Source organism: Chiloscyllium punctatum, chromosome 15 (genome assembly GCF_047496795.1).
Source record: "Chiloscyllium punctatum isolate Juve2018m chromosome 15, sChiPun1.3, whole genome shotgun sequence".
NCBI classification, from domain to species: domain Eukaryota; kingdom Metazoa; phylum Chordata; class Chondrichthyes; order Orectolobiformes; family Hemiscylliidae; genus Chiloscyllium; species Chiloscyllium punctatum.
Genome location: NC_092753.1, coordinates 7,352,681 through 7,367,905, shown reverse-complemented (window position 1 = coordinate 7,367,905; position 15,225 = coordinate 7,352,681). Strand labels below are relative to the sequence as shown.

Sequence of the window (15,225 nt, the reverse complement as noted above, 5' to 3'; positions counted from 1 at the left end):
GACAGTACTCCAGGTGCACAGATAGACTGAAGATTATAGCAGTCAGTGGTGTACCAGAGAATGCCTGCTGGAACCTGAGTTAGGGAGCTCGGGAGTTTGCTGTGAGGTTAAAGAAATTGTGAGCATATTTGTAGTTTGTTTTATCTAATGATTTTGCAAACATTCACCAAAACTCAGCCTGAGCAAGAAACCTTGTGAGGAGATTAGTGTTCCCCATAAGCTATGTAGCCACTTGAGGTTCCAGAAGTCACTGCTGTGCATGGATCTCAGAGATTGGTACAGTGGCAAGAAAAATTAGAAGAAACATAGGTGAAGATAGTTGTGTTTGTTGGAATTTTGGTATTTACAAGGACATTTCTGGAATAAAAGGAGTAGTGTGAATTTTATTCCTTTTCTTAAGTCTTTAAATAAATCTTTCCAATCTTTTTGCCTAGTTTAATATATTTAAATTTTTATTGCTCAATAAACAAATATTTGAAGATTCTTAAGAATGTGTTAAGTTTCTTCAGTTTTTTTGCTTCAGACAATTTCGTTCTTCCCAGAATTAGTCTGATTAACCTCTTTTTGCACTCCCTCTGTGACAATTATATTCTTCCTTAGATAAAGAGACCAAAACTGTAAAGGTACTTGAGGTATGCTCTCACCGAAGCTCTATCACAACAAGATGCCCTTCTGTAATCTCATCTCCTCGCAATGAAGGCCAACATACCATTTGACCTTGTGATTTATTCTAATACTTGCACACTGGCTTTTAGTATGCCATGAGCAAGGTCTCTTTGGACATTGATGCTTCCCAATCCGTCATCATTTATCATTTCTCCCCCACCAAAGTTGAAAACATCCCAACTGCTCACATTATATTCCCTCTGCCCTTTTCTGTCCATTCATTTAACCTGTTTTCAAGTGAAGCCTCCTTGCAACCACCTCCCACCTTATATGCCCACCTGGTTTTCGGTCATTGGAAAAGTTGGAAATGTTACATTTGGTCTCAGTTACATTCAAATCATTCATAAGATTTTGAACATTTGTAGCCAGATTTTTGCAGTAACTTCACTAGTAACAGCCTGCTCATCTGAGCATGACCCATTTATTCCTACAATCTGTTTTCTGTCTGTTAATGAATTCTCAATCCATTGTAGTGTATTATGATCAGTAGCACACACACTCAAACCTCACTAACCCCACATTGTAATTTTGCTTCTGAACCTTCTATGTGCGACCTTATCAAAGTCTTCAAAAGATCCAAAAACATCACTTCCACTGTTCTACTTTATCTATGCTTTTATATTAAATAACAGAAAAATTTATAAATCCATAACCCTTTCATAAATCCATATTGATTCTGTCCAATTTTTCTTTCCTCTTCTTAATGATAAAATGACATTTGCAACAGCACGTCTGCATTTTCCAATTTATTTTAATATCATTGGGTCGAAAACAAGTCCAAGATACTGTAGAACCTTCTTGAACTGAGTACAGGGACAACTGAATTCTTATTTATTCAACTTCATTCTCTCTTTACCTGCTAATGTAGTTAAACAAAAAGATGCACAGCCTCTATACCATGGGTAACCATTGGATAATTCCAGTATCCTGTTAATCAGTAAAATAGTATTCTTCCACCTCCAATGTTATATCTTCCACATCTAATTCTCACTAGCATGAATGCCATTGATACCTGATGAGATTTAACTCAATTTCCACCCACTGTCCTCCTGAGTTCCATTCTACACAAGCTCCACCTAAGAAAGTTCCAGTCCAACACTAAGTTCCCATTTTGCCAATTGTTTCTTGCTCAAACTGGCTGCTAATATCCTAAAATAGTAAATTCAAAATCCTCATCCATATTTAAAAATCCATTTTGTCTTTTTCTATTTGTTGCAAATTCCTCTAGCCCACAGTGCAAGTTCTTCTGTCTCTGGCCCCCGAATCTCTCCAACCCCCTTGCTAAGTAAATGAAGTTTCCGCATTCCTTTCCTGCAATATGAACTTTGTCCTTTAAATTTAATCATACTTCACTCTACATTTTGAAATCTCTGTCCTTAAGTAATGTTTCTTTGTCTATTCAGTACTTTAGTATCATTTTCATGTTCAATCTGTTTTCAATGATTTGAAGCAAGATGAGATGACCTATCATGTTAGTTGTATTAGCAACTGGAATTACTTAATGTAAAATAATGCAAAGAGAAATGTCATATCAACCTGGACATGTATTTGTTACAGAAGGTCAGAGGACAGATCCTGAGATAGAACTACACCAACAATTTGGCCATCAGGGCTTTTTGCAAACTTAAGATGTGACCTCACTGGAAAGGTTTGCATTTGTTGCCTGTCCCTAATTATCCTTGAGACAGTGTTTACAATCAGCCTTTTTGAATTGCTGCAGAGTTCTAGTGTTAATCCACACTGTGTTGCTGGGAAAGGAGCTCCAGGATTTTGATCTTGCGACCATGAAGGAACAGCAATGTAGTTACAAGCCTGCTGATGTGTGTTTTTGGAGGGAAGCTTATAGATGGTGCTGTTGCCTTATATCTCCTGTTCTTTTCCTTCTAGGTGGTTGAGGTTGCAGATTCGGAAGATGCTTTCCAAAGAGCCTTGAATTTAGCAGAACTGCTGAAGGACTGCAGCAGTTCAAGGAGGAAGCTTATCACTTCCTTCTCCAAGGCAATTATGAGGGGAGTTAAATGCTTGCATAGTCTGTGGCACCTACATCCCGCAAACAAGTATAAAAGGAAGTTGCTGCTGTGTATCTTTATAGTACACACTGTTGCTACTGTGCACTGGAATGAACACATGAAAATTTGTGTTTGTGAATAAGGTACTGATCAAATGAGCTGCTTTGTCCTGGATGGTGTTGAGTTCCTTAAGTGTTATTGGAGCAGCACTCATTCAGGCAAGTAGATTGTATTCCATGACACTGCTGATTTGGTGCCTTGTAAATGGTAGACAGACTTTGAGAAGACAGAAGATGGTAGAACCTAAAACACTGTCATGGGGATCTCCTGCAGTGGTGTCCTGAGAATGAAAGTATTAGCCTCCAACAACACAAACATCTTCCTTTTATGTTTGAGTTATGACACAGAAGCGAGCTTTTTCTGTTAATTATATCAAACACACAGAAAAGCTCACCTCGCCTCATCTGTTGTGACAGAGAACTCCCAAATTCCACTATTTAAAGAAAATAACGTCAATTTATTTTCCATCACTTAAATTGAATGTTAAACAAAAACTATTCACAAATCTAATTCTCCTTTCTCTTAACTGCTTACTATCTGGTTTCAATTCCATAACAATATGCTGTTCCAATAAGGCACTTATTAAAATTACATCAACTTAATTTCAAAACCACACATTGTGTCTTTTTCTGTGTCTTCACTCTTCCGGCTGTTGATCTCCCTCGATCGTCATCTGCCTTTTTACTGTGAGTTTCAAGTGGAAAGGTAACTTTGATAGAGTGTTTTCTAATTTCTTGGAGAGCAAGATGTTATATTGGTAGTTAGCTCTCTAGCTCTACAGCAGTTGCTCTCTGACCAATTTTCAAAATATCCACATTCTTATATTCCCCCCAACATCGGATCGCCTCATTGGTTTGATGTTGGCAAAACAATAAATTCAAACTCGATTGGGTTTTAGTATCCTGGGACATAATTTAAAATGGTTAAATTCAAATTTTAATACCAAAACTCAGCTATCTATTTCACAGCCAAATGTTACATATTTTTAATTTTGTAGTACTCTCTGGGACAGCCACCTAGTGATGTACAAAGGTGCTTGTAATCGCTCAGTTCAGATCAGCGTTCTCTCTCTCTCTCTCTCTCTCTCTCTCTCTCTCTCTCTCTCTCTCTCTCTCTCTCTCTCTCTCTCTCTCTCTCTCTCTCTCTCTCTCTCTCTCTCTCAAAGGAACAGTACATACCTTCAACTTCATAACAGTTGGGTATCAATCCACCCATCCAGTGAAGAGTTTTCCCCCCAGTTCCCATTGCCTCCACTTTTGCTCAGGCTCGTTAATGCTGTACTCTGCCACTATTTAAGAAAGGTGGTGAGGAAAAGCCAGGGAACTAGAGAGCGGTGAGCCTGACCTCAGTGGTGGGCAAGTTGTTGGAGGGAAATAGATTAGATTAGATTACTTACAGGGTGGAAACAGGCCCTTCGGCCCAACAAGTCCACACCGACCTTCCGAAGCGCAACCCACCCAGACCCATTCCCCTACATTTACCCCTTCGCCTAACACTACGGGCAATTTAACTTGGCCAATTCACCGAACCTACACATTTTTGGACTGTGGGAGCAAACCGGAGCACCCGGAGGAAACCCACGCAAACACTGGGAGAACGTGCAAACTCCACACAGTCGCCTGAGGTGGGGATTGAACCCGGGTCTCTGGCGCTGTGAGGCAGCAGTGCTAACCACTGTGCCATCGTGCCACCCGAATCCTGAAGGACAGGATCTACGTGTATTTGGAAAGGCAAGGACTGATTAGGGATAGTCGTCATGGCTTTGTGCATGGGAAATCATGTCTCACGTACTAGATTGATTTTTTTTTTTGGAGAAGTAACAAAGGGGATTGATGAGGACAGAGTGATAGACGTGATCTATGTGGACTTCAGTAAGGTGTTTGACAAGGTTCCTCATGGGAGACTGATCAGCAAGGATGTATCTCATGGAATACAGGGAGAACTAGGCATTTGGATTCAGAACTGGCTCAAAGGTGGTGGTGGTGGTGGTGTAGGGTTATTTTTCAGACTGAAGGCCTGTGACCAGTGGAGTGCCACAAGGATCGGTGCTGGGTCCTCTAGATTTTGCCATTTACATAAATGATTTGGATGCGAGTGTAAGAGGTTCAGGTTAGTAAGTTTTCAAATGACGCCAAAATTGGAGGTGTAGTGGACAGCAAAGAGGGTTACCTCCGATTACAACAGGATTCTTGATCAGATAGGCCAATGGGCAGAGAAGTGGCAGATGGAGTTTAATTCAGATAAGTGCCAGGTGCTGCATTTTGGGAAAGCACATCTTAGTAGGACGTATACCCTTTTTATGGTAAGGTCCTAGGGAGTGTTGCTGAACAAAGAGATCTTGGAGTGCAGGTTCATAGCTCCTTGAAAGTGGAGTCACAGGTAGATAGGATAGTAAAGAAGGCATTTGGTATGCTTTCCTTTATTGGTCAGGGTATTGAGTACAGGGGTTGGGAGGTCAGGTTGTGTCTGTACAGGACATTGGTTAAGCCACTGTTGGAATATTGCGTGCAATTCTGGTCTCCTTCCTATCGGAAAGATGTTGTGAAACTTGAAAGGGTTCAGAAAAGATTTACAAGGATGTAGCTAGGGTTGGAGGATTTGAGTTATAGGGGAGAGGCTGAACAGGCTGGGGTTGTTTTCACTGGAGTGTCAAGAGGCTGAGGGGTGACCTTATAGAGGTTTACAAAATTGAGGGGCATGGATAGGGTAAATAGACAAAGTCTTTTCCCTGGGGTGGGGGAATCCAGAACTAGAGGGCATAGGTTGAGGGTGCGATCGGAAAGATATAAAAGAGACCTACGGGGCAACTTTTTCACACAGAGGCTGGCAAGTGTAAGGAATTAGCTGCCAGAAGAACTGGTGCAGGCTACTACAATTGCAACATTTAAGAGGCATTTGGATGGGTATATGAATAGGAAGGGTTTGGAGGGATCTGGGCCGAGTGCTGGCAGGTGGGACTATCTGGTCGGCATGGACGGGTCTGTTTCTATGCTGTACATCTCTATGGCTCTATGGAGGATAATTTTAGATAAATGCGAAATGCTGCATTTTGGGAAAGCAAATCTTAGCAGGACGTATACACTTAATGGTAAGGTTCTGGGGAGTGTTGCTGAACAAACAAACTTTGGAGTGCAGGTTCATAGTTCCTTGAAAGTAAAGTCACAGGTAGATAGGATAGTGAAGAAGGCGTTTCCTTTATTAGTCAGAGCATTTGAGTATAGGGGTTAGGAGATCATGTGGCTATTTTAGATTAGATTAGATTACTTACAGTGTGGAAACAGGCCCTTCGGCCCAACAAGTCCACAGCGCAACCCACCCATACCCCTACCTTTACCCCTTACCTAACACTACGGGCAATTTAGCATGGCCAATTCACCTAACCTGCACATCTTTGGACTGTGGGAGGAAACCGGAGCACCCGGAGGAAACCCACGCAGACACGGGGAGAACGTGCAAACTCCACACAGTTAGTCGCCTGAGGCGGGAATTGAACCCGGATCTCTGGCGCTGTGAGGCAGCAGTGCTAACCACTGTGCCACCGTGCCGCCCACTGTTTGTGCCATTTGTTAGGCTACTTTTGGAATTTTGTGTGCAGTTCTGGTCTCCTTCCTGTCAGAAGGGTGTTGTGAAACTTGAAAGTGTTCAGAAAAGATTTACAAGGATGTTGAAGAATTTGAGCTATCGGGAGAGGCTGAATAGGCTGGGGCTATTTTCCCTGGAGTATCAGAGACTGAGGGGGACTTTGTAGAGGTTGATAAAATCATGAGGAGCATGGATAGGATAAATAGACAAGGATGTTTCCTTGCGATGGGAGAGTCCAGAACTAGAGGGCGGAGGTTTAGCGTGAGAGGGGCAAGATATAATAGGGACCTAAGGGGCAACATTTCACGCAGAGGGTGGTGCATCTATCGATTGAGGAAGTGGTAGAGGCTGGTACAATTTAAAAGGCATCTGGATGGGTATATGAATCGGAAGGGTTTAGAGTGATATTGGCCAAGTGCTGGCAAATGGGGCTAGATTAGTTTAGGATAACTGGTCGACATGGATGAGTTGGACCGAAAGATCTGTTTCCGTGCTTAGCATCTCTATAACTCTAAACGTTGCCCTGTTTTCCTCAGCAGTCACTCACATTTCACTTTGAGTTCAGCTCTTTTGTCCATGTCTGCATCAAGGCTGTAATAAGACCAGTAGCCAAGTAGTCCTGACAGAACTCAAACTGAAACCAGTGAGCAGGTTATTGCAGATTAGATGTAATTTGATATCTTTTTCCAAGACTTTAATGATCAAAAGTAGAATAATGGGCAGTGATTGACCAAATTGGAATGTCCAGGTTTTTGTGGATGAGACGTGCCTGGGAAACTTTTCTTATTGTTGGTAGATGCCAGTGTTGGAATCCTCCTCACTATATTTAGAAATACTCAATTACTCCCCATTATATTTGAATATAATATTAGTGAAATCTCTGAACAGAAATAAAACTAAAGACTTCCAGCCTTTTCTGAGCACAAGCCTTTAATTATAGAGAACTGTAGACAAATGATAGTTGGGGTTGGGGGGGGGGGGGGGGGAGAGGGAATGGAGAAGGTAGAAGCAAAGAGAGCTATTCTTTTCCTGATGCTTGTTCTTCTAATCAGGCACTGAATGGCTTTCAATGGGGAACCCATCCAGAGAGCTTGCAAGCAATATTGGTCACGGTGAATATCAGTAGCAGAGATTGAGGTCCTAAAGTGGGCATTAATTAGTGGTGGAGTGGGCATGGCACAGATTTGAGGTGCAAACCCTCCTACCGGATTAAATGCCACTCTACCACCATCCTACAATGGATAAAAGACTTATTTGCCTCTCTGACTTTTGTCTTCCAGCTTACAAGAGCTAACTTCTCTCCAATGAGACAGTATACCTGTACTTGGTTATATTTGCAAATGTGAAGAAGTTATTAAACTGCCTTCTTTACTATTCATAGCCATTATAAGTAAAGAAAGCACTCAAAGTGGAAATAATAACATTTGCCTTTTTCAGATTTTCTGTCCATTCAAAAGGCAGGTCTCAGCTCTTTCTATCTTGAGTATGTTAAATGATGCTTGTCTTGTTGTGAGCCATCCCTAACAATTCAAATCTGTAAATTCACTGAAATGTAAGGTAAATAAAACCTAACAATAGTGTCTCTCATATGGTTGCGTATGGTTATGCTAGCAGACTTAAATCTTATATGTCATGAGTTCAAATGCCATCATGATTGATCTAAAATTGCATTTAATAAATCTTTTGATCTATTTTTCTCTAATCAACCTCTTCAGGTATGTTATTACGCAACTCTGGCACAGGTGGGACTTGAACCCATACTTCTCTGGTCAGAGCAGGGAGATTAGCATGTTAGAACATAAGAACAAAAGGAAATAGAGTCAGGTTAAACTGCCATTAAGCCTGCTCCACCATTTAACAAGATGATTGCTGATCTGCCGAAGGCCTCAACTCCTCTTTCAAGTCAAGTCATGACAGTCGTCAATTCCCCAATATTTCAAAGCTCTATCCACCTCATCTTTCAATCACTTTCAGCCATCAAGCCTGATCAAGTCTCTAGGGTAGAAAATTCCAGATGTTCAGTTCCCTAGAAGAAGAAATTTCTTCGCATCTCAGTTTTAAATGAGTATTCACGTAACCTATAGCTATGTTCCCTAGTTTGAGATTCCCCTGCTAATGAAAACATCTTCTCAACATGTATCCTGAAAGTCTTCAGAATCTTGATCTTTAAATATGATCACTTTTCAGTTCTGTAAACTCTAATGATTAAAGCCTAACTTGTTTAAGACATTCTTGATAAGTCACCCCTTCATCTCAGAAATCATCCCATCACTTTGAAGTGCCTCCAATGTCATTGCATCTTTTCTTAAATACAAACACTAAAATTGTACACATTATTCCATGTGTGAACTTACCCATATACTGTACAGTTGTAACAAGACTTCCCTATTTTTAAATTTCCATTTGCCTTAATTACATGCTGCAGCTGCATGCTAATGTTCTATGTTTCACACGCAACACCCCAATCCTTCTGTGCTGCATTTTTTTAAGAGTCTCTCCTAATTTAAGTAGTGATCTGTCTTGATTTTGCCTGTTCACTCAACTTGTCCATAAGCCTTTTTTTATTTCTTTGTCATCATTTAACATACTTTACCATCAATTTTTGTATCATCAGTCAATATAGATATATTACACTCTGACTCCTATGTCAGTGGCTTTTCATCTTCTTTTCCTCTGTTAACTTTTAGAAACTATTTATTATCTTTCTTTTATTTCTACTGGTGATGCATATCCATCATTACTTAACATTGATTTATGTAACAAAATGTATTCAGCTCATGAATTGTCTCTGATTGTACAGCAGTTCCTCAGTACTGCACTGGAGTTTCAACCATGAGCTCTGTACTCAAATCCTGAATTTGAACTGAAACCTTCTACTGAGCTATTGTCATCTTTAGTTCTTCTGTGCTTATTTAATCAATTTTTATGAGACCAGACATATTTGGAGGCCTGATCCTGATGGGCTTATTTTATAATGGAACCGGGTCAAGCTTTTACTTTAAATGCTTGATGACAAATGACGAGATACCATCTGTATTTTCCACATGACTTATCATTATTATGGCTGAGGTGAAAATAGAATCTTAGTCTGGGTCGGGATAATTAAATGTCAAACATATTTTGTTTCTGCTTCTAAGCAGAGCTTGCAATACATTTATTGCTATCTTAATTTAGTATAGAATAGCATGTGCTTCAAGATTAAAGGCACAAATATGAGACAATGTAAGTATTGGAAAGAAGCCATTCTTCCCCTTGGACCTGTTCCATTGTTCAGTTAAATCATAGTTTTTTTTAACTTTTTAGTTTGTTTTTACTCTATATTCCTCAATTCATCAAAATCTCAGTTAAGTTAGTTTTAGAGGGATGGAAGTGGTGGGGAAGGAGGAAAGATATTTTCAATACCTCCTTGTGAAAATGACTTGCTTTAATTAATGTTTGCAATCCATTATTCTTAATTTTCCCACTGAAGATTAGAGAAAATAGTTGATTTGTATCTAATCAATTGAATCCTGCAATCGATTTAGATGGTGATTTGGTAACTGCTTGATTATCTAAACTTGCAAATACAGCAAAATTTATGTAAACTATCATCCATAATCTAACCCTTGAATCCTTCTTCTGAAGAAGAGACATATTCAACTGGGGGACATCTAACTGTGTTTCTGTCTCTGCAGCTGCTCCCAGTACAGGTGATTTCCAACACTTTTTATTTCAGATTTTCAGGATTTGCAATATTTTGCTTTTATTATCTCGAAATCCTTCTATTGTGTAGTGCCTCATTTCTTAAATCAGTCGCTTCCCATCCCACCTTGCTTGTGAAATGTTGTGCTGTGCTAAATAATGTTGGTGAACTGCACATGCATATCACTATATGGGACTATGATATAACAGAAATGGCATAGAGAGACAATACTAAGAATACAATGTTATGAGGTATTCCGTTAAAAGTTAGAAAGGAAAAAGCTGATTAAGTATACTACTGAGGAAGGATGGCGTAGTTGGTTGAGGGACCAAAGATGGAATTTATAAAGTTAGTATTAAAGAACAATGGAGGAGGTTATTTGCTGCTGTTGTACTCTATAATCTGTTAAATCTTGGAGGAAAATGAGGGCCTTCAGTTATATCAATTTAGACTTGATTAGCGGTTGTTTAAATGCCAAAGAAGGAGAGAAATTCTTAAAATGTGTACAAGAGAAGTTTCTTTAAATGTTTTTCAAATTCACTGAGAGAGAATGTGCTGGATCCAATGCTGGGGAATGTAATGGGTACAGGTGGAAAAGTTGGTAATATTAAGTTTGAGTAGTTATGGAAAAGAGCAGTAGTAAAGTAATGTGCATTGATCCTTAACTGGTTTGAATTCAGTGAGTTAAAATAATCTGTTTGAGGTGGATTGGAATTGAGAATTGGGTAGGCAAATAGCAGTTGAATGGTGAGAAGTCTTCAAGGAGTAGATGGGGATTTGCTACAGAGTGGACAGGAAACAGAATGGTATTTAAAACTTAAAACTTCTTGGATTACCTAAATATTTGAGATTAAAAGAAAACAGAAAATGTGGTTTATATTAATTGTAAAGTTCATAATATAGTGCAGAACCAAACTAAATGTCAACATTTTTGGGACATTTGCTATATTAAGGAGCTAAACATATGCAAGCTGTTTTTCTTTCTTTAAAACTCTAATTACATGGAAATTAAGGTAAAAGCATTTTACTTGACTGCAAATTGTATCCAAATTAATATTTTTAATGTATATAATCACAGGTTATTTTGGTTCAAGTCAACCCAGGTGAGACATTTACCATAAGAAGAGAGGATGGGCAGCTTCAGTGCATTACAGGTAGGCTACTACCAATAAATTGTCAATAGATAGTTTCAGATACAAACCGGAATACTACTGATGGATTGTGGTGGCTTTGTTTCATGTTTTTTTTTGTCTCTTTTTTTTTTCTCTCTCTTGCAATGTACCTATATTTGGTAAACGTATGAACCGTATATGTAAATTACTCAGAATGCACTCACAAATGGTACCTGAATATGCAAAAGCTTTTTGGAATACATTATTTCTTTGATTTTTCTTAAAAGTATCTGTTCTTGTAGATGTCTGGATTTGTAGAAGTATCTGCAAAGTGTATGTTAATTGAATGGTGTGTTTTCTCTGCAATGTGCCAATCTAGTCTCTTCAGCTCCTTTTTAACACAATGTAGTCCAATGAAGTTAACTTAATTGAGAGTCTACACCAGAGTCTAATATAAAGAAGAAGAAATATGGTTTGGCAATCAGTTCTCTACAAGGTTGTATCAGAAGAATTGCTGAAAATTAAGCAAACCTATTGGTCACACACTTGGACAAACTCAATAAGAGAATATATGATGAATGGTCAGTCCCTGGAAAACACTGAGGATCAGAGAGAACTTGATATGCGTGTACACCTGACGCTTAGGGTATCGGGACAGACGACTAAAGTCGTTAAGAAGACATATGGGATACTCGCCTATATTAGCTGAGGCATAGAATTTAAGAGCAAGGAGGTTATGCTGGAATTGTAATAAAATGTTGGTGAGGCCACAGCTAGACTATTATGTCCAATTTTGGAATCCACATTCTAGGTTAGGTGTGACTGCACTGGAGAGGGTGCAAAGAGATTTATCAGGATTTGCTGAGCTGGAGAGTTTTACTTATGAAAAGAGATTGGACAGGCAAGAGTTCTTTTCCTTAGAGCAGAGGAGACTGAAAGGGTGCATGATTGAAGTGTGTAAAACTGAGGGGCATAGACAGGATAGAAAGGAAGAAACATTTTCCCTTAATTGGCAGAAGAGTGATCAATAACCAGGAGGCATAGGCTTAAGAAAAAGGCCAGAAGGTTTACAGAGGATGTGAGGAAAACTTTTCACTCGGAGAGAATCTGGAGCTCACAATAGACAATAGGTGCAGGAGTAGGCCATTCTGCCCTTCGAGCCTGCACCACCATCCAATATGATCATGACTAATCATCCTTAATCAGTATCCTGTTCCTGCCTTATCTCCATAACCCTTGATTCCACAATCCTTGAGAGCTCTATCCAACTCTTTCTTAAATGAATCCAGAGACTGGGCCTCCACTGCCCTCTGGGGCAGAGCATTCCACACAGCCACCACTCTCTGGGTGAAGAAGTTTCTCCTCATCTCTGTCCTAAATGGTCTACCCCGTATTTTTAAGCTGTGTCCTCTGGTTCGGCACTCACCCATCAGCGGAAACATGTTTCCTGCCTCCAGAGTGTCCAATCCTTTAATAATCGTTTATGTCTCAATCATATCCCCCCTCAGTCTTCTAAACTCAAGGGTATACAAGCCCAGTCGCTCCAGTCTTTCAGTGTAAGGTAATCCCATCATTCCAGGAATTGACCTCATGCTGCACTCCCTCAACAGCCAGAATGTCTTTCCTCAAATTTGGAGATCAGAACTGCACACAGTACTCCAGGTGTGTCTCACCAGGGCCCTGTACAGCTGCAGAAGAACCTCTTTGCTTCTCTACTCAATCCCTCTTGTTATGAAGGCCAGCATGCTATTAGTCTTCTTCACTACCTGTTGTACCTGCATGCTTACCTTCATTGACTGGTGTACAAGAACACCCAGATCTCTCTGTACTGCCCCTTTACCTGAATTGATTTCATTTAGGTAGTAATCTGCCTTCCTGTTCTTGCCACCAAAGTGGATAACCATACATTTATCCACATTAAACTGCATCTGTCATGCATCTGACCACTCACCTAACTTGTCCAGGTCACCCTGTAATCTCCTAACATTCTCATCACATTTCCCCCGCCACCCAGCTTAGCATCATCAGCAAATTTGCTAATGTTATTGCTAATACCATCTTCTATATCATTTAACATATATTGTAAAAAGCTGAGGTCCCAGTACTGATCTCTGTGGTACCCCACTGGTCACTGCCTGCCATTCTGAAATGGAGCCGTTTATCACTACTCTTTGTTTCCTGTCAGCCAACCAACTTTCAATCCAAGTTAGTACTTTGCCCCCAATACCATGCGCCCTAATTTTGCTCACTAACCTCCTATGTGGGACTTTATCAAAAGCTTTCTGACAGTCCAGGTACACTACATCTACTGGATCTCCCTCGTCCATCTTCAGAGTTACTACCTATAAGGTGTTTGAGACAGACATCCTTATAACATTTAAGAACTACTTAGATGTGTACTTGCAATGCCAAGGCTGTAGACCAAGTGCTGGAAATTGGAAATAAAATAGACAGTTGTTCTTGACGAGTCCAGATATGATGGCTGAAGGGCCTTTTGTTGATAATACAAAACTAGATAAGAATGTCAGTTGTGAGGAGGATTGAAAGGGGTGTCATGGGGACTTGAACAGGCCAGAACATGGGCAAGAGCATGGTAAATGGTGATATAATTTACTCTTAAAATATACACTTTTTGGTAAGAAGTAAACAGAACTATATAGTATTTCTTAAATGGTGAGAGCATGTGAACTGTTGATGTCAAAATGGACCTGAATGTCCTTGATCATGAGTCACTGAAAGTGACTATACAGGTATAGCAAGCAATTAGTAGGGAAAACTGTACGTTGGTTCTATTTGCAGAATTTGAGCACAGTACAGGAGTGAAGATGTTTTACTGCAATTCCATTGGGCTTTGCTGAGATTTCCCCTAAAGTATTGTATACAGCTTTGATCTCCTTATCTAAGGAAAGATGTACTTGCCATGGAGGAATGCAGTAATGGAGATGCATCAGGTTAATATCCAGAATGGTGGAATTATTTCAGGAGAGATTAACAAAACTATTCTCCTCTTTCAAGGAATGAAATGTGACCTCATTGAAATGTACAAAATTCTTGCAGAGTATGGCAGTGGTGGATGTAGTTGGAGTGTTTCTCCTGGCTGGTGAGTCTAGAACCAAGGAACATATTCTCACATTGTCTATCTCTTATAATGAAATGGAAGAAAAAATTCTTCTCTTAAAGGATGGTGAATCTTTGGAATTTTCTACCCCAGAGAACTGTGGAAGCTCAATCACCGTGGAGTCAACTGTGGAAGCTCAGTTACTGACTGTCTCAGCTGCGATAAGGTCATTTATAATGAGAAAAAGAAAAGCTCTGTTCAAGCTACTCTTGACGTTTACTTTAAGAAATTGACTTTAGAAGTAAGCTTCCACTCTCCAGCAGCAGAATCAGACCCTGACTCTCCAGCAGGAATATCAATCCTTGACTCTCCAGCACCAGGTCCATTATCCAATTAATAAATTCTTCTTAATTATTAATTAAGGCCCCTTCTGGTGTGCAAGACATTGATTGGAACGAAAGTAAGTGTTAGCCTTTAATCATTATCTTTTCGTTTCTATCTAAACAGTTTAAGAAATGTTGCTTTAATTTTTTTGTTATAACCAGGCACACACACACACACACACACACACACACACACACACACACACACACACATTCTTTCTTTCTCTCTCCCTCTCTTGCTCTCTTTCAATTATAAATACAGTCCTGTAGTTACATTTTATTGTCATTGTTACTGTATTATTATGTTTAAGATGTTTTAGGTAAAATATATACCAAGACAGGCATTTGACTAATTGACGCTAGATGTGAACCATATGTAACTGTTCCAACGTGCATACAAATTCAATTTACGAACAGACTTAAAAATGGAACTCATTCATATCCCAGGGATTTCCTCTAAATAAAATTAAGGAATATGGCTAGCATTCCTCCTAATTCTCTTTCTGACTGTGTGGGTCTCCAAGGTCCATGCATGACAGATTTATAACTTGCAAGCTTATTTAGCTGAAGGTTTGTTTCCACGCACAACTCTAGAAGCCACTGCTCATTCTTGTGGGATGGGAGACTGTTTGTTTGTGAACAAAGTTAGAAATCCAGAACTAGAGGGCATAGG

The 15,225-nt window shown here is 39.6% G+C and overlaps 1 protein-coding gene across 2 annotated transcripts in view; it reads left to right on the top strand.

The window, feature by feature from the left end:
• fndc3a (fibronectin type III domain containing 3A) overlaps positions 1-15,225 on the top strand; it is a 212,714-nt gene that overhangs the window by 50,616 nt on the left and 146,873 nt on the right. For both annotated transcript variants that reach the window (XM_072584555.1, XM_072584554.1), the window contains exon 3: positions 11,078-11,153. In XM_072584555.1, coding sequence (XP_072440656.1) covers positions 11,078-11,153 — 76 coding nt within the window. The remainder of the gene's footprint in view (positions 1-11,077; positions 11,154-15,225) is intronic.